At 45.1% G+C, this 27,521-nt stretch overlaps 1 protein-coding gene across 1 annotated transcript in view; it reads right to left on the bottom strand.

Moving 5' to 3' along the window:
- slc6a9 (solute carrier family 6 member 9) overlaps positions 1 to 27,521 on the bottom strand; it is a 65,080-nt gene that overhangs the window by 36,648 nt on the left and 911 nt on the right. Inside the window, exon 2 of the mRNA XM_041948733.1 lies at positions 18,550 to 18,817. Within this exon, the coding sequence (XP_041804667.1) occupies positions 18,550 to 18,579 (30 nt within the window). The 5' untranslated portion in view covers positions 18,580 to 18,817. The remainder of the gene's footprint in view (positions 1 to 18,549; positions 18,818 to 27,521) is intronic.

The raw sequence follows: 27,521 nt of genomic DNA, 5'->3' as shown, positions 1-27,521 counted from the left end.
TCCGTCCACCCAACCGTGCATGTATATTCAGTTTGCTGAGCGTTGTGCGACTGTGTGCTTCTGCAAGGCAGCTGTGAGCCCGGAAGCTTAACTTAGTGAAGTCAAAGGGAGACCAAAGGTTGGAGCCACCACAGGGAGATGGACATGGGGCACACACGTACACGAACACACACACACACACGCACACACACACACACACACACACACACAAATACTCTCTTTATCTATTTCTGTCTCTCTTTTCCACATGTGTCTGTTCCCTTGCTTGCTAAGCCTTAGTGCAGTGAGTAAACACAGCTACTTTGCACTTCCGCTCCATAAACTGCAACACCTGCCCCCAGATGGGCAGAGTTTGTGTGTGTGTGTGTGCGCGTGTGTGTGTGTGCATGTGTGTGGGCCCCTGCTGGCTTCCTACACTAGATGTAATGCGCTGAACTGTATATTAGCAGCTACCATAACATTATACAGTATATGACATCCATGGATGTTTCACAGTCGATTCCGATAAGCTTCACGACATTTTCCTGGTAACATTTTATCTTTGAATATTCCTGCCAGTAAAAAAACAGCACACGCTCCGTTCATTATGTTCAGACTGACAGTGGCTATTTTAGTAGAACTTAGCATCACTGCTAAACTGGTGCTGAAACTGTGACAGCCTGCAGGGCAGACAGGCTAAATATGTCTACGTACATCCTTATAGGAGGCATAAACAGAAAAGGTAGGTGTTGTACAACAGCACTCTGGATGAATGCCACTGCAGAAGAAGAATTTGTACTCTTCTGCTTAACAAGCCTCATTAGCTCCTTGGCAAGACATCCTGTGATCCAGAAAATCTGCTTACATATACAAAGCAATAATTTAGGTCAGTCTGGTAAAACCACTCGTTTTCCTCGAGTTACTGCAATTTCAGACTAGTAGTGATCAGCTAGGATCCAAAAGTAAGAAAAAAGTCATTCACTACCCAGCCTGATGGCTTCGTGTTGTATGGAAGTTGTGCAGAAATACAACTTTCAATACTCAAATATGTGAAGGATAGAATAGAGAAAAACCGAATCATTTCCTGCGTCAAGTCAAAGCAATGACGGTTGTCTGGATGTGGAAACGGTATCCGATCTAATCCCTTCTTTCAGTAAAAGGATGTCAAAGGCAATCACCAGCACTCGCTCAGCAATTACCAGATCCATCTGAACTCCTTATTACTCCAATTATTAGTCAAGCATGCCTTGAAATCACACACACATAACCTCAGACTATTGTCCCAACACGGTGAGGTCGGTCTACCGCTGCGAGGAGGGATGTGACCCATGTAATGACAGAGGAAATGAAGGAACTGGGCTTTGATCGGGCTTTTTTTTTTTTTTTTTTGAAGTCAGGAAAACTACTTTTGAGACAGGAAATTGGGCGATTTTAGAAATGGGAGAAGTATTTGTAGACAAACGGAGTGATGGAGTGGGAGGTGGGGCACTGATGGCACCAGAGGCTATGGGCAGCTACACGTTTCACAGTTGTAATGTTTAAAATCTATTATTATTATTGTTATTATTGCTTTTGTTACTTTTATTAAGCTTAGCAATTAGGATTTTGGCAACACTTACTCTTATCTCCTTTACTTTTTATCAGTGCTTTATCGGCAGCACCGCTGTCCTTCCCTTTATTTCTCTCCATCTTCAACAAAGCATGAGGGACCTGACCAGACTCTGCAGCTCCATCAGGTGAAGGGAGGGATGTATGTGGACGTATAATCAGGTGGGATCGGTGCCGACCAGGAGCCAGAACCTCCTCATTCCCACAAGTGAAAACTACCCAGCAGTTTTATCTTTGATGATCAAGGCTGATGAGTTTACTTGTTGTTCTAACTTGAGCTTTTAAGACTATTCCAGGTATGGTATACTGCATCTGTTCAGCTTTGGGACAAATACTTTATTGACTGTTTCAACCGTGTTTTTTTTTTTTTTCAACAGTAAACAGCTTCGTAAAATCCTGCTTAGATGCATCCATCTAACAAATTTCACCAAAGTAGAAAAGCTCTTTCCCCACATGACTGATTCGTCAAATCAATTTGTGTTTTCGGTGGAAGAGAAAAGGTCCTGGCGCTCTGCAAAGTGAAGTGCTTACATACCAATGATACAACCTCGGCTGAGAACGAAGACTTTGCAACTGCTTGTGGCAGAAATTTGGACACCAAGCGAACAGGCTCTTTCAAAAATCAATGATTTTGTGATTTGAACGGAACATACAGTAAGGCTGTGTTCTTATCTGAAGAAACACAGTGAAGTGTCTCTGTTTTAAAATTATGTACTTCAATGAGGTTTAACAAGGTTTAATTATTCGTGGTACACACTTTCCATTAATTTCCTATATCAACTACTGGATCTGCGCTGAAGTCTTGAATGTGTTCTGCTTTTTCCAGAGGCTTAATGTGTTTTTAATGCGTGCATGTTAATGAACCCCCGGCTTTCCTTCTTCCCGTTCGATAAGTTTGAACGGAGAAGAACACAAATGGTAATTTAAAAAGTACTAAAACATTCGGACTGGCCTACTCAGACAGCCTTTTCCCTGAGGTGAGAGGGTGAAGGCGGTTAGTGTGAGGAACTAGAACACAGGAGGATGAGGTTTAATGAGGTTTTGTCTCATTTATCTGACATCTGAGGAAAATTAAACACATCCACAATCTCTACACGTCCAACAAGACTGAGCAAGGCAACAATCCTTAACTTACAAAGTGCTGGTTTGTGCACCCACATATTTCTATTACTGTGAACATGTTCAGCCCTCCCAACTACAGATCACAAAAGCAAGACATCAGTCTGTATTCAGGAGATTTCTCTGATCGTAGTCAATAATTATGAACCAAATTTGCACCCACGCGCACGTGCAGCCACTGCTTGTAATTATGCTGCGTCCACACGGTCCTGTCAGTCAAAGCTTTGGGAGAAATATGGAGCGAGTGTGTTAACAAATCTAAATGGACCAGAATCAGCGGATTAGCTTGTGGACTTTTGTAGAGCTGTCTGTTGTGAATGCTGCTTTGGGGAATTTTTCTCACTCTATGCGCACAATACACACACACACACACGCCCGCACGCGCACACACACACACACACTCACACACTCACACACACACACTATGCAGCTCTAAATATCTTCAACCTTCCACCCACAATCCATCCCCGAATTTTGTGTGTGAGCAGTTTGAGCAGCTGTTGTGTTGGCGTGTGCGTTGTGTGTGTACCTAAAACTTATGCACCTGTGCTTGTGTGTGTGTGTGTGTGTGTGTGTATTTGCCTACAGAACTACAGCAAGCTGACTCAGCCTTGACAGTAGCAATCGGAAACAGGAGACAAGGACTTGGCTAACAACACAAGCCGGCAGCAAGGTCAGATGCACACACACACACACACACACACACACACACACACACACACACACACACACACACACACACACACACTTTTTGTCTTTACCTGCCATAATGGAAATGCCTGTATATCTTATCTTAAACAGATCAGAGGATTTAATTGTTTCTAAGTGTTTCAAAGCCAGTTGACAGTTAAAAAGAGAAAGCCGAGCGAAGGATGGATGTGCCAAAGTGTGTGATTAAAGCGGCTTGTTGAGGAGGAGGGCAGGAGGGGGGGTGGGGGGGGGGGTGGGGGGGCATAAATATCGTCCTTTTCTGGACACTTCTGCTTTTCTACTCTGTCACTCTCTTTCACACACACGGCGGACCAGCCCACTTCCTTACCAACCCCATCTCTCACAGCGCTGCCCGGACTTCCCACTGCAATTACTTATAAAAACTTTTCAGGGCCGCCACACGTGGTCTGGTTTTTAAAGAGCTACATCCCCCTCCTCACGTGGTGCGGGGGGTATTGAGTCGTCACAGACCCCCTGAATGATCACCGAAAAATAAGGCGGCGTAGACAATAGCTCGTCTTGATGAATTCAATTCTTTCAGGACCCTGTACCGTTGTCCAGGCAGCTCCGGGCAAAACAATCGTTGCTTTGATAGTCCAAGAAACACACACTGACTCAGTCGCTCTTAGAAACTTCCTCTAACTACTTCCGAATTCGGATCTAAAGGTAACATACGTCTGACCGGGACCTGGGTTACGTTCAGTTTTCTTATTCCTAGAAGTCTCGCTTCTCAGTCTTCTAACGAGGTGTTTCCGGCAGCTTAAGGTGGTGTGAGGCACAACCAGTGGAGAAGGAACGACGGCACGCTCGCTTCGGATGCGAGCGAAGAAACAAAACAAAACAAACAGAGAAAAACAGGACGACAGCTCGGACTGACCTGATCTGCGGTGGAAGCGGCAGCGGTGTTCGAATCGGACATGATTTGACGCTGTGACCCAGTGGTGCTTCTCTGCCGGCCACTGTAGTCTCCTTCATTCACACCTTGCCTTTCAGTTCCGCAGCGAAAGAGGGGGGAGAAAACACAGTATACCCTCCCTTTTGCCCTGGCTTGATTAATGCCTGAATTACTTTCACCTCATTTCATCTGATGGAGCTCTGCTTCCTCTCCGCCTCTCTTGCTCATTCGGCATGGTAGCCCACTCTCTCTCCTCTCTCTCTCCTCTCTCTCTCCCCCCCTCCCTTCCTTCTGTGATTCCAGCTCTGACTCCCCTCCATCCATCCCTCCCTCCCTTGCGCTCTTACTTTTTTACTCTCCCCTCCCTCTCTTTCTCCTCTCACCCTTTTACTTTCTCTATCATGTATTTCACCATTTCAGGAATATGCGCCCTCCCTCCTTCACCTCCCCCCACTTTCCCAACTCCCACCACCACCACCACCACCACCACCCCCCAAAAAAAGACACAGGAGAGATCCACAGTCTTTTCCCTCTACCTCCACAATGAATGGCTCGTTGTCGCTCCAGCACCTAGGCTGAATACAGAGCAAGTAAGCGGGAGAGAGGAGGACCGGTGGCGGTGGAGGGGACAGGGGGGTGTTGAACTTCTAGTTAAGCTGGCCGGAGTAAAGTGGGGGGAGGTCTGAAGCACCCATGGGCTACGGCCAAGCTCTCTCTCTCCCTCACTCTTTCTCCTAACAGATTAAAGCGAGGAGACAAAAAAAGTGAGGAGCCCACAAGTGAGGAGCCCGCACGCCTTCCACCGGACTCCCCTGCCCCCCCTCCCCCCTTCGTTCCCTCTGTCTCTCTTATTTCTTCCGTTTGTTTTCAGAGGCAGCTGCTGCAACTCTGCAGACCACCAACAACTTCCCTTTCAGCGGCACTTGACTCTTCCAAATCCTCGTCCGTCTCTACACCCTGACATTGCCAATGCGCCCCCCACCCGCCCCTGCCGTGTCACACCGAGGGACCGGCCGAGCCAAAGCCCTCCTCCTCCGCCTCGTCCGCGACATGTTCACAGAGTTACACCCTTTCAAATTCAAGCGCTTCCCTCCTGAGCCTCTGTTTTGTCGCACGCATTGTTGTGGCCTGTTTGCCACCATATGGCTAATGGCTGCCCGCGACAAAAAGAGCGAGGAGAAAGCGAGGAAGTGAGCGTCTGAGAGAAGAAGGTAAAAGTGCATCCACAATGGGGGGCGCGATTGAGAGATCAACAAAAACATCGCGGCGGAACGAGACAAGCCGTCTTTCAACGCGTCACTCAGGTCGATTCTCTGACTGGACGCGGTACGAGCCATGTCAAAAGTTGACCAGCAACTGGCGCCCTGCCTAATGGGTGTTTGATAGCCGGGGACAATGGCTGCTGCCGCTTGAGTGGAGGCCCTCCAGTTATGTTTAACACGAGACGAGCATCGCAGACAGGATGCTATTCATTTGTCTATCAATTCAGAGGATTAGAATCTCACAGGGGATCCAATAAAGGAATCATTACCATATACCCGCCCCATTCACTGTGCTGAGAGGAAGTACTGAGGGCAGTGAAAACAAGCGCTCCCAACAAATATGCCTACTACTTTTTTTATGATGTTATTTTGGTATAAGTTTGTTTACCGACTTAGTTTAGGTTTTTAGCTGGCTAAGTAACGCTTATACTCAGTAAGGAAATGCAGTACAGAAATGCCACATTAGGTCTGAGGTCATTGAGAAACAGTGTGATCTGTTCACTCACGATTCTTGCGCTCAGTATCTGGGTCTTTAAAAAACTAATTTAAGGGATCCATATGAAGAAAAATCTCCTATCAGTATATCATTATCTAGTCTTTTAGGCACCCAAATATCAGTGTCAATGTTGGCCCCAAAGCTACAGCACCAGCCAGGCTACAGTTATAGCACAGCAGTGGGCCTTCATGTGCACACTATGCAGCTATGTTGTAGGCTACGCCACGGCTAATGTGCACCTTATTCCACTGGGAACCGTCTGCTTGATGTGATTGTCACTTCCTCTCACAAGGTGGAGAAAAGAATGTACGATGGCCTCCCTTGGTAAAAAGAGTCGTATGTGTGCTCATGAGCCCGAGATGTCGGTGTCGCTAAAAAATGACACACTTGCATTGCTCAGAGACATGCTGTCAGACCCGAGGTCGGTGTGTTTGCGTGTGTCCGTGTTCATTGGTGAGACTGAATTGGTTTCTAAATCTTCAGAGTGAGAAGATTTTTACAATGTGAGGTCGATTACGCCGGCCCTCACTTCTTTAAGGTGCTATTTTTGGGCTACAGAATTAAAGTAATACGTGTGTGTGTGTGTGTGTGTGTGTGTGTGTGTGTGTGTGTGTGTGCGCATTTGAGAACTAAACTATGGTAGATCAGTAGTTCCTCCACAGGGATCCAGCCACTTCCTACTAGCTCTGCCTCAGGAGGGTCTGTTGGCCTCAGATTAGGTCAAATCTAATGAAAGGCTTAACAAGTGCACCCACACACACACACACACACACACACACACACACACACACACACAAACACACACACACACACTTAACTACACTTTAATCATGCAGGCATTAAGTGTGGGGGTATTCACTTCAGTATGAATTTGGTGGGGACAAACAGATCCTAAAATAAATGCTTGTTGTGGCTGCAGTGGGCTGTTTGCGGAGGGAGGGAAGGACTCGTTTCGTTAAGTAATTGCCCTATTATGTTGGGTCATTTAACTCTAATTAGAGAAGCACAGATGCTGCCGCTGATAACAGCAGCGACTTGTTAAAATTCTCACTTGTTTCTTCGCGTGCGTGCTCGCCGCTGTGGCAGAGCGGCCTGTGGGAGAGACGATTTTCAAAACTGCTGAATCCTGTTGATGCTGCCGACACCGAGACTCTGACCTGCTCTCACAGCTCAGCGTGCAAGGGCACCTCCAGGACCACCCCCCTGATTGGGTTTGGTCAGTTTGAGTCTATAGCTCACTCGAACGTGGATTAAGATCACACCTCTTCTATCATACCTGTTTTGGCTTCCCTTCACAAGCCACAACAGACAACAGTCTCCAGAGAGGATCGGAAAATTATGATTTTGTTATTGTAGTACAGCTACCGTTTTCCTAAAAGAGGCAGTACTGTGAAGTACAGTCAGGTACTGTCGTGTGTTAAGGCTGTGTTCAGTCTGTCCTGGAGGACATTCATAGTGTTGCGTTCAGTTGCACATAAGAAAACTGTTACGAAAACGATTAAACACTTTGAACCAAAACTTAAACAGGCTTATCGATCGATTATCAAAACACTTATCTAAGTATTTATTTCGTTCATTTTCTGTTGACCGACTAATCGTCCTGTCCAAATAAGACTTGGGAAAGGTGTGACCAGAAGCTTCTGGTTCTCGGCTCCACATGAGAACCAGGACAAGCCGAAGGAGGAGCAGAAAGACATGTAGGGCACGTAGCAGATGTGCTGATAAGGTCAGAATAGATCTCCTCTTTCCTCGAGGCTTTCCCGTCAACGTCCAAGCACATGCCAACATCCATTACAGCTGAACCTAAGGCCAAGCGCCGACGTCAGTGCTAAACGCCATCACTTGACATACGAGACAAACAACAGATGGCCACTTTTCAAGACATTCAAAGGGAGACTGAGAAATGAAAGAAAAAACATGGAAGGCTTCCTTTCCCACTTCCCTTTTAAGCTCCAGCTGTGACAGACCAACATCCTCGCTGATGACCGTGGCAAATATGCAGTAATTTGAAGATTAACGTAGCCCGGCTCTCACATTTCCTTACTAAGCTTTTAAACTAGACTAGACTCAAGCAGGTAATAAAATGTGCCTGCGGCATGATTCCAAGCACGCCGCGCTGTAATTAAGAGGCAGGTTGGAGCTGAAGCCATGCAAACAGATGATGGAGACAGATGAGGCCACGATTTGAGCAAAAGTAAAGATGATTGAGCACAAACATATGTATCCTGACCTGTTGGTCTAATAACGCCCATCCTGTCCTCATATCCTTTCATATGTGAGTTTTGCGGCGTGCACACATCATTTGAATTGTCAAAGTTGGCAGAAGTAACACCTCTGGAGGTGTTGACAGAGGATGTTTTTGTATTGATGTGGTGAGATGAGGCAAACACATTACAATCAGATGACAAGGTAAGGGTTTGACTACAGGAGCAACCTAAAAGAAATAACTGTTCTTACCACATCTTGTTGTGTATGACAACCTTTATGCAACAGTAAGCACCACACTACATAAGTCCCGGTAACTCGTGACAAACACATTGCATTTCCTGTAGCTGTTTCACAATAAAAGCATCCAGCTGATGTCCAGGTTTCAATGTAAAGCAGCAGGAAATGTTCAGTTTGCAGGAGCGGGACCTGAACACAGCTGTTACAGCTGAGGGAGAGCAGTCAGTAAAAGTAATAATCCTGATATCTCAAATGGAATAGGAGCAAATTAAAACAAAGCAGGTGTATTTGTTCCTCTTGGCCACACTTGGCCTCAGGTGACCTTCACTCCAATAAGAAAAGACTATTTAGGGAACAGTTTCAAGTCCAGGGTTTAAATTTGTGTATGTTGTGGAGCTACGGGAGGAAAAACTTTCAGGTGTCTCTCAGGATGTGAAGGACAAAGGTGTTTCGAGAAGGGATGACTCCTTAAACATAATGGCATATCCGGCAGGTTGGGGCGGCACGGTGGCAGAGGAAAGCATGAAAGAGGTGACAGACAGATGCACCACTCAGACATAAGTCTGAAGAAGAAAATAATCTCCTTTCCTTTGAATTCTTTTCATTTCATCTCCTCTCTCATGATTTTCTCCGCTTTTTCAAAGCACTCTTATCTGTTTTGACAAAAAAATTCAAATATCACTGCATACTCATGAAAGATGTGCCTCTCCCATGCCTTTCTTTTATGGGCTGAGAAAGTTTTGTGATCCAAAAGGCCAATGATACACAATTAATATTCAGAGAAAAGTTACAAAACTACACACAGTGCTGTCTCCTCTCTGTTGCTACGTGTTCATTCCCTGTGTGTTTGCCTCCACAGCCTGACGGTGATGCCTTTACGTATGAGTAGGGCTGTGTTAGGCCCGTAAAGGACTGTTTTTTCCTTGTTTTCCAACTAGTACAAACTGGAAAAGGTTCCATATGACATGAAATTAACTTCCTCTGTTATATAAATCTGAACGAAGTCTTTGGAATTAGTCTTGTCCAGTGAAACAATGAAACACACCATCGTTTAGCAAATATTAACAATTTTCCAAGATGGGTTTGTCCAAACCAGTTCAGAGTGCATTGCAAGAGTCAAACAAACACGTAGCTTGCACAATTTATGGTCCACTTTGAAGAACACACACACATACACACACACACACAAACACACACACACACACACACACACACATACACAAGAAAAGACGCACAAAACAAAGAGAGCAAACTCCAAAGCCACGGTCAAGCAAACACGGTGTCACCTCAAAACTTCCGAGTTGGTGGTCGCTGGCTGAACCGAGAGTGGAAAACAGCCCCCGAGCTGACCTCATACTAGAGTAGTCAAGCCTGAATGGACGGTGGTCCTTTCTACTGTGGCACTGCAGCACCGTTATCTAATCGAAACCTTTGGGAAGTAAAGCACAATGTGCAACATGTTCAATTCTGATGGATTTAGCCAATTAAACAAATGTTGCCTATAAATATTTAGTATTAAACATTTGGTTAAAAACAAGAAGCTTCAACTGCACAAGGAGGACTTTGTTACGATCCATTGTTACGATGTTCCTCTCAGAGCCATCACAGTCTGAGCGCTGCAGCTAGGGGGCGCTACAGCATGAAACAGCAAGGGACAGCTGACCCCACATCGGCATATTTCTGACACTTCAATTCAAACAGGAAGTGAAAACGCATTCACAGACGCCATGTTTGTGTACTACTGTGGTCATGGAAACGCTCTGATGAGCTCCATGTTGCCCTCTTGAACGTGCACATTGTAAAGGTACGTTCCCCGGGGTCGTGCGTCTGCTGCCGGCTGGGCTAGGCAACGTCATTAACGTTCTCACAGTTTGACACCATAAAGAGCGTTTCGCAATTGTGCGCTCTCGGCGATTTGGCCTTTAACTAACGACATGTAAAGATGCCTCACACACACGACTTTGTCTTTAATATCCACGGATCAACCTGCTTTTACACTGAATGGCTAATCTCACAGAGAGCCAGCACTCGTGTCTGGGCTTATTACATCCTCCTCGATCTATATATCCGTCCCTTACGGCAATTAGGTTAATATCTCTTCACCTCTCGTTAGCTCAGCATGCCTGTGATGGGATGTCTGACTGTGAGAGGGGCCTTGAACTGAAGGAGGTATCGACAGGCCTGACTGTCTCTTCCCTCCTGAGCGCTTCACGAGAGGAAAAGCTGAGAGCGGACGCCAGGACGGTGGAGAGAGGATGTGATAAGACTGAAGTGAAGACAGGATGAAATAAGTGACGGGAAGAGCGGTGAGGAGAGAACTTCACAGGGTCGAGATTCACAATATAGGACAAGCACCGCAGGAGCCGCAGAGCGGAAGAAAAGGGAAGAAACACAAAAAGCTCAGTTTTGCAACAGCAGGTCGGCTTTGTCCGGCGCAACAAAAGGACAAAATGTGTTGAGGCGCGGTTGGAGGGAAAATCAACCTTTCTTGCTCAGTCCGAAACAGCCAGCTCTTTAATTGGAAGCGGGGGAAGACAGTCTGTTTCAGAGAGGAAAAATGGGGCAAAAACATCGGTTGCGGTGCGGATAAAAAAGAGAAAATAATATAACAAGAGATCCAAATGAGTCGTGTTTGTCTGGCGGTCCAGCTGACCCGAGCTGAACACGACCTGACCCGGACCGCTCTGGACACCCAAGGGAGAAAGACAAGCGACGGCGAGGAAGACGAGAGCAAAAAAAAAAGAGGGAACAGAGAGACATTTCCAACGCTTGGTTTAACCTGAAGTTTCCATGATAATCTCTCTGCCCATCCCTCGCTGCTTTGGCTGGGAGGGCCCCAGCTGTTCGGCCTGTATAAATAGCGTGAGGCTTCGGCTCGGACCCCCGGGGAGAGCAGGGCTCATTGGAGGGAAGGCATGGGAACAAATCGGGCCGGAAAAAGCACACAACATACACATTTTGACAAACATATGGGACCATTGCTGGGGATGAAAGTGAGGAACATGTGACTGAAGTTGGCCTCACGTGGCAGAAGTCACTGTTGCGCTCGAAATGTGGCGAGAGAGGGAGAGCGAAAGGCAGAGAGAGAGAGAGAGAGATATGAAATATGCCTTCTTTATTCATTAAAGCGACGAAATGCCAGCCAAGATGCCAGAGCTTCGTGTACGCCAGTCAAAGTCCTCCTCAAGTTATAGGCATAGACAGCAAAATCAAAAGCTTGAATTAGCTAAATGAACGTTTCTGTCTGTGTACCTCCATGCAGCAGCTTGCACATGCCACATCTCTGAGTCTGTCAGTCTGAGTTCCAGCTTAATAGTTAATTTCAAAAGTTCTCACGTGCTCCTTTTACTCTTGTATGATAGGAAACTTTGAGTTTCGGACTGCTGATCGAACCAAACAAGGCATTTAAACCAGTAAAGTCGGCCTTTGGGAAACCTTTTTAACCATTTTCTGACAAATAATTAATCAATTATTGGAGAAAGTAATCTGAAAATAATCATTTGTTCTAGTATAAATGTATGTATGTGCCACCAGTAGTGTAATAAATTTCCAATCAAGGCATGATTTTTGTTTTATATGATGGAAGGTAATAATTTCAACCTGAATGAGGCATTTTAAGGCTAAAGAAGAGCTCATCTCACTCCTTCTCTTGCACATTTTTAAAGCTGCACTAATTAATGCTTTTAGATTGACAATGATTATGTGTAATGTGAAAGGGATCGTTTGTTGAATTATCACATTATTAACACATGATAAAATGTTACTGAAAGCTACTGGTGGGGAGAGCCTCCCCCAGCCCTGTGGATGGTCTGCAGTCAAGCTGTGAGGATCAGCATCAGAAAGTTTCATGTTACAGTGGGGCAGCCTGTGTGATCGATCTTCTTCTTCATTATTTTCATTATTTTCCAAATAACAGTTGTTCCCCAGCAGTGCTGCACCTGCATCTGTACCGGCCCGCTCATGTTTGACCGCAGTCGACACGCAGCTTCCCCGTAACGTCTTCAAAAGCCTAAAAGCCATTATTTCATCAGACGGATGAACCCAGCGATGCTTCAGATCGCACGCCTGAAAGGGACTAAAGAGTGGAAGAAGCAGAGAGAGGAGGAAAAGTAATAAATAACGCAGGGGAGGTGTGTGACCAAGCAGGAGAGGGCTGCCCGGCCCTGAGAAAAACAGCCCCCCCCCCCTCGTGCCAAGCTTATAGCTGCCATTCAACGCTCACATCCACACACAGAGCCAGGGAGCAGGTTGGGTTCAAGCGCAACAAATTACCTAAATATGGTTCTGAAAGGGCCTTTCAATAGTTCAATAGGAAACCGTTGAAAATGATAATAATACTAAAAGAAAGTGGGGGAGATTTAAGAGCCCCGTTGTGTGGACACAATGTCAGAGCCCTGTCCATAATTTCACTGACTTCAGAGGACGAGAGAGGAAGAGTGTGACGTCCCCTTTTTCTAACTTGCTTGTATTTTTTGTGGAGTCGGAGGGGGGAAGAGCCATTAAAACCAGAAAAAAGAAGGGGAGAGGAAGAAAATCAGAAAAACGAAATTTTCTGCCTGAGTGGTTTTTCCAAATGAAATCTAAAGGTCTGAAACACAATGGAGCCCCTTTTTTTTCTTTGCTGTGTGTGCGTGCGTGTGTGTGTGTGTGTGCATACACAGGGGGTTGGTTGGTGGTGGGTTACCTTTTAAAGAGTGCCCAGCAGTGGACGTGTTTGGCATTTGTGGCCCTTGTCCCTCAATTGTACGTTCTCCACAGTGGCTGCCGTTAAGCTGACGCTGGGCGCTGCCTCTGCTCCGTACGGCGGCTTGTCTTCTTTTTTTTTTTCCCCTCTCATTCAGCTGGTCAGTCCGGAGGTGAAATCAAAAAACAGAAATCATGTCTGACTCTTCTCCCCCCACCTGCCCTCACGGCTCTCTCTCTCGCTCTCTCTCTCTCTCTCGGTTCACATCTGTTTGTTGGCTCCTCACCCCAGAGGCTGTAAACACGGTTGCTGAGCACTGCTGTTAACTAAACTGGCTGATTGGCAACTCAATATGTTTCTTATATAAGGACAGAGGGGAGGAGAGGCGCTGCCTAGTTTCACCTGGAAGAAGCGCACTCTGGTCATGTGGAGCACATGGGTAACACTTTACCGACCATACGCAGCTCCAGAGGGCATACGCAATATCAAATATTTGGCAACATTCACAGCCCTGCACATGGACCATGACTACAAACGAACCAGCGTACCAGGGTAAACCAACTTTTCAAAAAAAAAAAAAAGCCTTGACATCCCAAGTGAGTCCAGAACTGGCCCGTGGGCCACAGTTCGGGCTGCGTAGTCACAGCCCTGAGTCACTCAACAGATTGTGTATTATTTCATAATTTAATAGAAAAATGAACAAAGGTCAGAAGGATGCCTCCTACTTTCTCTCCAGTGAACAGACTGTGTTTACAGTGTGTGTTCAGGGTTTGCTCAGAAGTTTGAGAACTTGTGCAGAAATTTAAATGTGCTTATGTGCTTCTGTCGTATTCTGGTGAGTCGTCCATTATGTTTCTATGTGTGTGTGTGTGTGTGTCCTGACCTCGGGGAGGTTGTGGCTCTGGGTTCCACTATTTCTTTCCATTTAGTTTCCACTTCACAGCCTACAGCACACATTAGCCTCACAACCCCTGGGAAATGACGCGCACATACGCAGACACACACAGTGAGCGACACGCTCGTTCTCTCTCGCGAGCACGCACACGCACACGCACACACACACACACACACACACACACACACACAATGGCTTCCCACTCATGGGGTACACAGAACTGAAGGGTAATCACAGCCTTACAAAACCAAAGTGACTACTGATCTATTGTCACATCCTTCACAATACCTTCATTAGCTAGTTCTCACATGACTTAAAAAAATAATACTAATTACAGCGGTAACACGCCTGTTATGGGTGCGTTTCACAAGCATGACACATGTTCTAGTTAAGCTGCACTAGTTTCTGGGCGCTCTTTGCTGCTGTCACATTTGTGAGCGCTGCAGGCTGGTTTTACACTGCAGCATTTAAGCATGGAACCTCTGTGGAAACAGCACAATCGCAGCTGGAAGCAGGGTGGACTCAAAAATGTTTTTGGTGCAGTGTATTAGTTATAATGCCATGAATCATTAAAAAAAGAAAATTCAACTCATTCTTTTTTTTGATAATTTATTTTGCAAAAATATATAGAACATTTTCCAAGTGCCCACAGGTGGAAAAAAAGGGAGGCTCAGCATGCTATACATGAAATATTTACATTTTTCCAACCTCTACTAACGATCTCTCTTTTCCTCTCCTCTCCGCTCTGTGTAAACACTGTCTGCAGTGCAGTCGACTCTTCACTGAAGTGTTAAGAGACTGTAGGGGTTACCGTAGTCATTCGTGGCCTCCCGGCTTAGTGCAAACAATTTATTTTTGCCAAAATTTAAAACGAGACATTTAAATGATTTTGATGAACTGCTGCAATTTTAAGCTTAGATTTGACTGAAGCGTTCATAGCGCATGATTAGTTCGAGGACTGTTGGAACTTAACGTTTTACCAGTTTCCAGCTATGATAAATGGTCACATGTTGTTGATATTTTAAAGAAAACATGCTGTTCAAACCCGCTAGCTTGTTGTGGGGTTCAGATGGTTTGCTGTCGGTTGTACTGAAACTGAATATTGGTGGATTTTAGACTGCTGGTTGGACATAACGAGATATTTGAAATAAATGACAGAAATAATTCTGAGCAGATTAACTGATAATAGAAATAATCATGCAGTTTTACTGTCAACAGAGGATACCAAGAGAATCACATCATCTTCAAGCCTCGTCATTTATGACAAATGACATCCCCAGCTGATCCAAAGGTGCAGATTTTAATGGATCAGTATCACTGCTCGCTGCAGGTTCTTTCTTCTCTCTTATAGAACAACTCTATATCACCACTGTGCACCGTAGGTCTGTACTTCCAACAACTCCAACGTAGTGACGCACTTTCTCGAGCAACACGCTCTCGCTAATCCCATCGTCTTAACTTCAAGAGTCACGTTTTCCCAGTTAATCTTTCATTTATTACATCAATAATTCAAGATGATCAAGTAAAGGGTCTGAACCAGGACCTCCAGTACTGGTATCATATCACGCTTAGGAAAAAGGTGTGTTACGAAGGCTACAGCTGTCAGAGTCAGATACATATTTAATGCTTTAGGTAAGAGACCAGAAAAGGCTGATCGGGACATCCCTGTAGTTTATGGCTTATGGTCCACTTAGAATTCTTAATCAGTGGGTGAAAGGTAACAGGCTAACACTAAAAGACTTGCAAATGTTTGATCAGGCTTGCATCTTTGATCAGAGGCCAGTCTTCAGCGACCTCGTCCTCCATTTGGCCCTCACGGTGATGGAGGGGCAGCGGTGGTCTGCACAGCCAGACAAAATAAGTAGGCAATAAGTAGACAAATGAGCAAAACCTCAGTCCAACTCCTCCTCCTCCTCACACCCCTATGCATACACCCAAACAGCAGACATTTTAATGACGAGTCGAAACGAAGTAACTAAGGAGGAAAAACAAAGAGACAGCTCTCCGTCCAGTTAAAGCTAGTGCCAGGGCACCATCTGCTCATCCGCTCAGCGGACAAAGACAGCGCAGGAAGATTGAGGAGAGGGGGGCTCCCTTTGAACGCTGTGAACGAGGAGGGGAATTAAGTTTGGACAGAGCGAGTCCCGGCAGAAGGCTACCAGCCGAGCCAAGCGGTAGCAGGAAGCGAGCGCCTTGTGTGTCACAAGATTTACGGTGACGGGTCCATCCACCAACCATCTGGACCAGCAAATATAAATTCAACAGACTAAAGAAAGGGCAGGGACTTCCAAATAAAAAAGAAAAGTGTTGAGAAAACACACCAGGAACGGGTGCTTTCCACTCGCCAAGCTAAGGTAAAGATCAACCCTTGTTACGAATGTGAAAAGATGGATGATAAGAGCTCAGGGAGAAGGAGAATCGGCGCACACAGTGAGGTGACAGTTGGCGATGGGAGAGCGAGGTCGAAGATTCTGTGCGCAACTCTCTCTCTCTCACACACACACACACTTCTCTTTCGCTCTTTGTTGATGTCTCTAAGCCACGTCTGACATCACCGTCTGCCGCTGCTGAAGACAACGGTCCCAGCCATGAGAAGCGACCAATCACGAGGAGGCGAGTTGTGTGTAAGTGTGCGTGAGCGGTTGTCTGCTGTCGCCGCTGGGGCTGTTGCATGATGTAGCCGCAGCTCCGGGCCATGTTTACCTTCATGAATAGGCTGCGTGTGTCTGTCACACTCTGACCTCTGGCCTACTTTTTGAGGAAGATTGAGTGACTGGTGAGCGGCAGGAAAGCAAGAGCTGGGACAGGAGCACAGCTTCATGCGCAAATAGTTGGGGAAGTCTGCATCTGAGCCTGATTCAAAGTTTTTAATTCTCTCTTAAGACCTCACCTTAGACAGCAAACCATTCACAACATGCAGGCCAGGGAGTCCGACAACAGACAAAGTCTTCACCTACTGCTGTGATGCCTCAGCAGTCATTAATAGTAGTGATAAGAGTGCAGTGTAGTGTGGAATGCATCACTTTTATATTACACATTTGAGTTAGTAACTCTAAAAACAGACTGATGGCACTTTGGACTGAAGGCTTGAACTAAACTCACTGATGCTTTTATTTTGGTGAAATCGAACAATAAGCTGCCAAAACACCACATGAAATCACACCTGTTCTTAGTTGGCGTGTTCGCTCATTGTTGGCCTGCATGCCCCTAGTGGCCGTAAGAAGCCTCTACAGATGTCACCTCCTCTTCACCTTGCTCAGAAACTGAGGGTGTGAGGGTGTGACCACAGAGGGCCACTTGAATCTAATAATCATCAGGCACAAATCCAAAACAAACAATTCAGATCCTCCTTATGACTATCATTTAATTCCATCTGAACCCCACAGACAGCCATCGGAACAAGCGTCTAACTGTGCGAAAGATTGACTGGCAGTGCGTCACTGAGCTGAGACAAACCCACACACACAGAAAAAAGTTCTGAGAACAAGACTCAAATCTCCATCCTCCAACCGCCTTCAAATGTTGTGAGAGAGCGAGGGGAGAGAGCGGGTGAGGCCGATAGCGCCCCCTCCTCTCTTAAGTTCAGAAAGCGCGTGTGCATTTTATCGTCGTTATGCATCTCAAAGAGGACCTGGCAGAAGAAAAAAAATACCATCGGGGAGGAAAGCAGGGCTTCAAATGAGCGAGAATGTCAGCAGAGAGTTCTGAGTTTGTGTTTATCGCCGTCTCAAGACGGACTGAAGAACTTGGACTGAAGGGAGGGAGAGAGAGGGAGAAGTGACCTGACTGCCAATGACGGCAAAACCTCTATTTAAAGCTTCGCCAGCAGCTCGGGCCCCGACTCTGACACATTTACCTCTTTGGCCTCATCTCTTCTCAGCAGCCAAGGAACACCGAGGACATGTTTCCTGTTTGCCGGAGACTCAAAGATCAGATGGGGTGCTGGGCGAGCGGAGCGGAGGGACGAGGTTGCAAGTAAAGACTCAGTTTGGGGGCTCTTGGGACAGAGTTTAGTTGGTGACGTGTGCTCAGCATCGCCACGGTGAACAGCAGGTGATGACAGCTCCGCCTGCTGAACTCCAACACCAACACAACGATCGCTCAGGAGGAAAGAGGAGGCTTATCAGTCAGTGCAAACATGTGTGTTTATGTTGCTTCAAAGACAAACGAGATCAAGGCGTTGGGTAATGTGGGGAAAGATGAAAAAGTGTTTCCAGGCTAAGAAGGTATTCTTAAAAACTAGAGAAGAAAAGTGTGTGCAAAACTTTTCTGAAAACACGGATAGAAAGGAAAAACATCTAAAATAAAAAGGGGGGTGCAGAGAGTGACTCAACTGGTGGTCCAGCAGCTGCATCCCACCACTGAACTCATGGCTGCCTCCCTGTGTTTAGACAGTTGCATATCTGTGTTACTGCTTTTAAAAGTGTGTGTTCACTGAGCAAAAGTCAAACTTACCAGGATCCCAGCAAACTGCTTCTCTTCCATCCTTCAGGACCTTGTTGGCAAAGATCCCCTGCCTCTCTGCTGCCTCTCTCGCTCTCTCTCGCTCTCTCTCTGGGATGGACTCGTCCGCCTCTCGCTGCCGGAGTTTGAAGTTTTCTGAGGTGGCGTTCGCTCGAGCGTCTCGGTCCTGCCCGTGCCTCTTCTGCGTCGCTTGCGAGCGTAGCTGGAGTGGCGTCGCTGCTTTGTGCTAATTCTGCCCTAATCCAGAAACTTTTCAATGCTGTGAAAAGAACATGTGACAGGCGGAGAGGGGTGGAGGGGTGGAGGGGAGTGGGGAAGGGGGGAAGCAAGGCAACACTTTTTAGTTACTTGTCCCCTTGGCCACGCTCAAAACAAACCCCTGGTCTTTGTGCATGACCTGCTGCGAGGTAAAAACTAAAAATACAAAATCGACTCTTTGCGCTCTGAGAGCTCAATAAACGAAGAACAGGAAATCAAACCTCTGAGGAGGCTGTTAGAAAGGATGCAGGGGAAGAATTTCGAAAACATGTAGTAACAGATTTGCATTTTGTAGCAAAGCAGCTGCCATAACAAAGTGCCCTTTTGTGTAAGGAGATTAACTGTTAGGGGAACGTTTAGACTGCCTACTGACTACTGCTGCATGAACGCCAAACTGGAGGAGAGCGCTCAGAAGCAGCCGGGTTTCAGAAGAAAGTGGCAGAATGTTTTTTCTGATTTGAGGAGAAGCTCTTGGCGCGTCCCAGTAAATGCTTCACCTGCCATAAATCTGAACGTCCACCTGTGGACTTCACCCCTGGCATCTTCTTTTTTCAAATCCATAGTCTGCTTTCATCTCAGCTACGGATCGACATCCTTCAAAGAAATACTGGAAGTTGTTGTCTCAGGACTTATTCCTATTAAGGGATCCATACTTAACTTGGAATGAAGACTTTTAATTATGCTGCCCCCTCTGCTTAGTTGCAGAATTACCTGAATCTCCAGGAGCCGGTCTCACCGCACACATTTAAAGTGATTCTTATTCAGGCGTGCGTAATGGCGCTGCACTTCGAAAAAGCATTTCCCTCAATACGGAGAGAGACTACAGATGGCTGTCCTGACCCCACACCAATCAGCCCAGGACAACAGGAAGGGGCTTCAGCATAAACTGCTCTACAAAGCCTTCATTTTCAACAAAATTCCAACATCTTATCTTGAGCTATCTATGACCAGAGTCGCCTGCTACAGAGTCCTGGGGTAAAAACAAGCTGCTGGGCCCCTGTTGACCCCCAGGTCTTCACGCTCCCTGTGGAATAGGTGCAGTTTGTCCAGAATTATGTCGGGATCAGACTACATGATTTTTTTGATGGTCATCGTGTCAGATCTAACGATCACAGTGCCATAAACTCTCGGGTGACCATAAACTCTCGGGTGACTGACATGACTACACGTATGGCTCCGACCAATCACAGCACGTCTTATGTCACGAGTTCAGATGTCATCGGGAAGGCGGGTGAAGCGACCATCAATCAAACTGACAGAAGCGTTGTGTGTGATGCTGGCGGTCTTGTGATGAACAATTAGGACGAGTTTCACATACAGTCATTTCCTTTCCAGCTCGGCTGTGTTGGCATCAAACAGGCTACTTCAACGCCTGATCTGGAATTAGCAGCTAGCTACATGTAACAACATAACATAATTTTTTTTTATCTTTATCTTATCTTATCTTATGCTAATTGCTAAGTAATGATGAGCATATTTCCGCAGTCAGGCCTGGAAGCCAGGTACTCGCCGGGCTGATGAAGTGCTTCCACTATATTTCGCCAACATTTATCTTTTTGGCCGGGTCGTGGTTCTCCCTCGAGGAAACATCAAACAGGCAGGAGCACTGCTGCTACAGCTCAACAAAGTTTTCCTGCCTTTCGTTGTCCCACCTGACAGCCGCAACCTCAGCATCCCTCCTCCTCCATGGTTACCTGACTGCACTCTGGAGAGAGCACCTGATTGGGAAACGCTCAGGAACATGTCGTGGGAGACGTCGCACTAGGCGTGTTCACAATCGGCCACAGCAAAATCGTCTCCAAATCAGCCTAGATGGGTGTAGTCTGATCCAGGCCTTACTGTGTGGTTATCTGATCACACACATTATTGCAGCAGGAATTTGCATCATATAAACGTGAAACTGAAACAATGAAGGTCTTCCTGTATCTATACATTTTCAGTTTAACTGGCACAAACCAGCTGTCACACAGTAAGACTGGATCTTTCCGGGGGGGAGTTGGCCACTTTGCCCAGTTGGTAATCCAGCCTTGTCCTGCCTCATTTACATGGAACTCCAATTTCGCTGCACCTCCCCTTCCTCTCTTGGGCAATACATGGTGCACAGGGTTGGAAAAAAACATGCCAAAGACCTTCAAGGATGTGAGGAAAACACCAACTTGTTGTGGTGGATACGTACATTAAATCTCTACTGCCAAAGAGTCAGCGAACGGCTCACCGTTCAAGTCAACAGTCTATTTAGACATCTTGGTAATGCTTGTTTGTTCAACCAACTATCCGAAACACACAGACGTTCAACTTTAAAGCACATCCTCCCACTGGAGAAAGTGGAACCAAAGAAAGTTTGTTTATGCTAGAAAAAAATTTAAAGAATTTAAAATAAAGAATTTAACTTTATCAAAATAGTTATTTTTCTGTTGATCAACTAACTTGTAGTTGTTTCAGGTTTAGTAACAACTTTTATTCAATCTTCTTGATCACATAACTTCTTTGGCAGTGATACACTTCAGTTCTTAGTTAACTTCACAAATATATTAAGAAAGTTTCAGACGACACGGAGGTTTCCATCAGCTCATTTTTCCATAAATCCTGTAAGCTGTCACGTGGAGCCTGAAGTCAGATAGTGTAACTCTGCAGCAGGTCTACCCTTCATCTGACTGTCACTGACTCAGTGAATAGAAACCCTCCACACCGAACTAAAAGCATCCGAGCAAAACAGAGAGAAAAAGTGGCCAAAAATAGCTCCCATTCAGTGTTACAAACATGCAAACACACATGAACACACTCTTACATGTACAGGAGCCCACAGGGACATCCATCATACACAGCACGCTGCACATTGGTGAAAAGAAATAAAACTAGGTTAAAAACTGAGCCTTACCATCCACGCTGTGAAGTCTGAAGAAAGGACAAAATAAAGGGGAACACCGACTAACCACAAACAGGGAAGCAGCCGAGCAGTGAGAAACTAACTGGTGTGAAGACTGAAGTCCGTGGTCCAGTCAAAGTGCTCCCCATCCTGCTGGTTGACTCTACTAATTTATGTACCGAGGCTTGAGCCAAGCCTATTGGGCCTTCACAGGAGGAGTGGCAACACGCTCTGAAACCTGACATGTCTGTCAGCTGCTCTGAGAGGTGTTACCGGGCCACAGGTTTTAGAAAGCCTCATGGTAGATCCTTGACAGACACAAGAGTCTGCTTAATGATGAGATGAAATGAACCACATGCTCGTGCTAATTAAAATTTGACGATCAATTCATTGTTTCGGTCGCCGTATCAGCCTGACAAGTCATATGTTCTCTGCTTCCAGCTTCTTACACGTGAGGCCGATTTCCTCCGTTCCCTATTATTTCAAATGACACACTTTTTAACAAACTTTGCTATGGGCAAAATGCAAAAGGAGAGCTAATGCAGCAGCGCAACATGCAACACGGGCTCAGGAGGGGAAACAGGTTTTGGCTGTGGATGATTCAGGCGTGCGTGCTGGTGCTGCACTTTTACACAGAGGGAGGCTACAGATGGCTGTCCTGACAGCCCAGGACCACAGGAAGGGGGTCAGAACAGGCCGCGCTGACAGAGCTTTCGTTTTCAACAGAATTCAAACAGCTGCTCTTGAGCTTCCTACGACCCCAGTCGCCTGTTACCTGGATTGAGCCTGTGCTGATTTCATGTGTGAGTAGATAATGAAGGCAAATGAGGAACTATGGATAACGATGGGGCTCTGACTCAGTAAAACATAAGTAAATGCACAGATAAATGAATGGTTTGATGGTGGCGGATAATGAAAATGTAAAGACACTACAGGTTTTGTAGCCACACTAGTGTGATCCCAAATATTGGCTGACCACAGAATTGGGTAAATATATTCATGACTCCCTGATAATGAACTGTAAAGACCCCTTACGCTGACATTTCTGGTTTTGAGGGAAATTTCTCAAGAGCTACTGGATGGATCGCCTTGAAATTTTGTGAATACGCTGTAAAAACTTTGGTTTTTATCAGGTCAATCTTTCAGTTACTTTGGTCAGCAAACACCTGCAAAACGACTGACAGCCCCATCAGCTGTACTTTGTTTTTAGCTCTAATTAGCACATGTTAGCGCACAAACACACTAAACTATGATAATGAACACAAGCAGCATTGCAACTGCTGCATGTTAACAGTCATTGTGAGCGTGGTAGCATACTGATGCTAGCATGTAGCTCAAAGCACCACTGTGCGTTAGTACAGTCTCACAGAGCAGCTAGCATAGCTCTAGACTCTGCAGGCGCCCACGTACTTCACCAGAACTGCTCGACGGGTGGTCGAATAGTGATTGACCGGCTCTCAGCTTCTCTCTTGAGCTCCATTTGTGCGACACCATGAGCATCTTCCAGGAGACTGGAGAGACTGAAATCGTGCGCTGTTCCAGGGTTAAATCAGTTCAATAAGTGACAGACGGCTTACTTAGAGGCAAAGGAAATAGTGACTAATATTGTAAAGGGGGCAAGAGTCACTAAGGTCCCACCTCAAGCTATTTTTCACATGTCCCACTGAAACAGTGGTCCTTTCTCAAGCTTCAACAACAAAAAGAAACTGACCCCATCACAAAGTCTCAGAGCAAAGATAAAAAGCTTTAGTTTCGGTATTTTAAGGTCAGCCTAACTGACCTTGATTATGGATTAGAACTATAGCAATATTAGCCTGCTGCTGGTCAAAAGAAAAGGGAGGATGCTACACAGTTACACATTAACCACCATGAGCATTTCTTTGTTAGGGCCCCTTTTCTGGTGACGGGATGACCTTTTGAGCCAAACAACTGCAAGTCACGAGGCACACAGCTGAGAGATAGCTTAGTTCTTATTTGCTAACCAATCTTCGAAGCAGAAAATGAACTGAGGTGGAGATGCACAAGAGTGACACCTGAATTACTTCCCTTTATCTAAAACAGATGCAACACCACTTCCTGCACCCGCACATCCATACAAGCTGTTCTCGATTTGCACTACGCCTACACTGTCTGATACGATGTACGACACAGTGGGTTCGACACAAAATAGCACCCATTATTGCTGGCCGTATTTAAAATGCATCATATTGTTGGGCTTGCAAAGCAGCTGTGTCTATTATCAATAATGTCAATATGCAGTGGTATGATTGGAACTCCACAAGCTCTGTTTTGTCATGATAGACAGCCTCTTTCTTACAGTGTGCACAGAAAGGTAAATATGACTTAGAAATTGTGACAGTAGTCAAAGCAGCACTAACTATGCTCAGGCCTTTGTTCAGCATGCGGTAAATAGCGACAGTGAGCTATATGCATCACTTCGGCCCGCTGAAAAAATAAGAATTCTTACAATAAGGCAATGACATTGGGAATGAGAAGATATGGGATTTTAATATGAAGTGCACAAAAAGATTTTTTTTAACAGTGGCATTCAAATGATATTGACTGCCGTGGCAGGCGGGGAGAGCGCTACTGAAACACATCATCTGTGGCAGTAAATCCATCACTAAAAAAAAAAAAAAACTAGCTGTGTGGACTCTTTCAAAGGCCTGTCAGGATAACTGAGTTAAGAAGATGGCACATTGTGATGATAATCAATGAACCTACGACAAGGACACACAAGCACGCAGATACCTGAGTAGGCCATCCATATAGGTTGTCTTATCACTGATCATGAGGAAATAAATAAGTGAATACATTCCCAAACCTATCTATTCTAATCTATTAAGGAGCATTACAAACAAAGGACAGCTACTAGAGATATGTATGTTTTGGCACGCAAGCTATGACTACTGTCATTTATCAAGTAATAGATCAAGTAACAAAAAATAGTAATAGTAATAGATCAAGTAACAAAAAACAAAACAGTATAGGTAAGCACAAAAGCAAAAAAAATGTTGCTTTAAAGTCCTAATTTATGATTGTGCCGATTTGCGAATGTAGGACAGACACAGGATTGTTTGAGTCACTGGGTGGTTTTGAGGGCACTTCTGCTCAGGCTGTGCACAACCTCGTGGTTCATGCCTGAAACATCCTTCACATGTTGGTGCTGAACTGCTGCACCACAAACACCCAACAGCCAAGCCTAAAAACGCTATGGAGCCCCCTAGTGGTGGCAGCAGATAGCGCCACCCTGTCTCCTCTCATCACAGTGGGGTTAAACAGAGAGCTTTCATGCATAACATAGCAGCACCATCGCTGTGTTGAACTTTGAGGATGTGTGATCAAGGCGAGTGTCATTGTGCTGTATTGCTGCACATGTTCACACAGCATCACTTCTTCCACCTTGCATCCGCTTCTTTTTCTGCAAACCTTTCAATGTATCTCTGCTAATCCTCACATTCTCCTACAGTATCCAGGCATTCCACCATTCCAGACATGTCTGGACTCATGCTTCGTCCTCAAATCGTCTTAATCACCACAGGTACGTCAACCTGGCCAGCCTAGTCCTCCTCAGACTTTTGTTCATAATGAATGATTCTGCTATTCACTATGTTTCCCTAACCACAACTAAATTTGAATAGCCTAACCTTGCAACCCAAATAGCCCAAACATGCTCTGGCACCATGGAGGACGTACTGTATGACCTTGAAGATGGAGGATAAGGAAGACAATGACTGCTGAGTGTTCAAACTCTGAATCACCTGACAGTATCTCTCAAACATTCGCCACCTTGAATTATATCTGATGTCAGCGCCCAAAGGTGGAAGTGAGGCGTTCTACCACTTCACCAACGGTTCCCTCGATGTCTATACCTGCCATTCACTGACCCTGCTGGGGAACTTCCTATTAATTGCTCAGATGGCAGCTGATGTCCATGGCCTCACTGCTGGTTACTCAGATTGTGTGAGCAATAAAATGATCACATGTTCCATTCTCCATCACAGCGTTGGCCGCTGCAGATTCTCTTCCCATCGTTTCTGTCAGCGACCCCCACGGCTGAGTTTCTTCTGTTGTCAGTAGGTGTTGTACGTGACCTGTTCTCGTACAGAGCTGCAACGGTGGGAAGCACAGTGGGGAGAACTGGTGACGGATCTGTTCCTCACATGTCTGCTGCTAAACCTAACCTCAGAATATGCCCTGTTGATCTGAGCCGCTTAACTGAAACGCACGTGACAAAAGCTGACAATCAGAGGTGACAATTCAAAAATGTCATTTACAAGTTGTTTTGCTAAAGCGTTCAGTTGTTCGTGCCTTGTCTACAAAGCAAGATGCAGTCTTGGTTGTATTTTGTAACAGAACAATTGTAAGAATGTTAAATGTTACAATCTGGCAACAAACATTTTTAATCTAGTAGACAAATGCAGTTTGTCTAATGAAGGTATAACAGAGAGGCTAGAACTCTAAAAGTTGTGATTCGTAAAACACATTGAAATTTTAGCACTTTTGATGTTTTTCAGATGTACAGCGGCCTGTGTTATTATTAGCATGTAGCATATTTCAGGTGACACACTTGCTGTGCTTCTGACACACATATGAAGACTAAGCTGTGATTAGGCTAAAGGAGTCCCTGCTCTCTCAACATGCACAGCATCGTGTCACCTACAGAGCCTCACATAAGGAAAGCAAACGGAAAACCCTGAGGCTGGATGAAAGAAAGCAGTCCTGTGCGTGTGGACGAGGAGATGGTGGGAAGGAGGGGCTACTGCCATTCATGCCTGTATAACCTCTGTTGACATACCCTACTTTTACCATTCACTCCAGCAACCAATCTGATTACGTTGCAGCAGCGCAACAGAAACATTACAGAACGCACAGAACAACTGCTATTTTCATTATCGATTAGTTGGCCCGCTACAGTTAACTGAGAAAAATGTCTGTCAGAGTTTCCCTTGTTTAATCTTACCAACAGTCCAAAACCCAAACATACTCAGTTTACAATGATAAAAGACAGAAAAGCAGAAAAGATTCACATCTGAGTAGCTCAAACTAGTGAATTTTTTGGCATATTTGTTTAAATAATTTTCATTAAATAATCCACAAATTTTCTCATCTCTAAAAATTGTTAGCACAAAGTAGTAACTGTTATTTATGCCAACATACGCTCATATCCATTACATCTTGTGCAATATTACATATTGTTTACTGTGTTGTATATTTTTTATATTTTATATTTTTTTAGTACAAACACTGTATTTATTACCCAATTACTGACTCATGTGTAATTCAATATGGCAAAAGTATTTTTCATGGCAACAGTGTTCTTAAACTCTCGTATATAATGTACATATATCTAGTTGATTTATATTTTTTACTCTGTATCCTTTTTTAATGTTTTTTTTTTATCTTTCTATGTCTCCCTTTTATTCTTTGCTGCCTGTAACAGTTTAATTTCCCTGTTGTGGGATTAATAAAGTTTTATCTTAGTGAGACAGGGTAAATTTACAAACACATAACCACACACAGTAAAGCACAGTTATAATTTCGTGTTAAATTTATGCGGCCAGGTCTGACAATTTTAAATAAAAAAAAGGAAAAAACACTGCATCAGTTACTCAGTATAGACCACTGGGTTTTTTTCTGTCATGCCCCCGTTCAAAAGCCAAAAAAAGTCCATGCCCCCCATCCCACAATTTCAACCAATCATTAACAATGACTGAAGGGGGAGCAAATGATCAAGTTAAATGAAGGTCAGAATGCTAGCATCAACAAACTCTTGTTTATTTACTTTTCCATATGTATTTAACTTTGTTTGAGTCCATATTGGCTCTATGCCCCCCGT

This window comes from Chelmon rostratus, chromosome 12 (genome assembly GCF_017976325.1).
Source record: "Chelmon rostratus isolate fCheRos1 chromosome 12, fCheRos1.pri, whole genome shotgun sequence".
Lineage (NCBI taxonomy): Eukaryota > Metazoa > Chordata > Actinopteri > Chaetodontiformes > Chaetodontidae > Chelmon > Chelmon rostratus.
The sequence above is the reverse complement of the archived record's forward strand: the minus strand, read 5'-3'. Positions and strand labels throughout refer to the sequence as shown.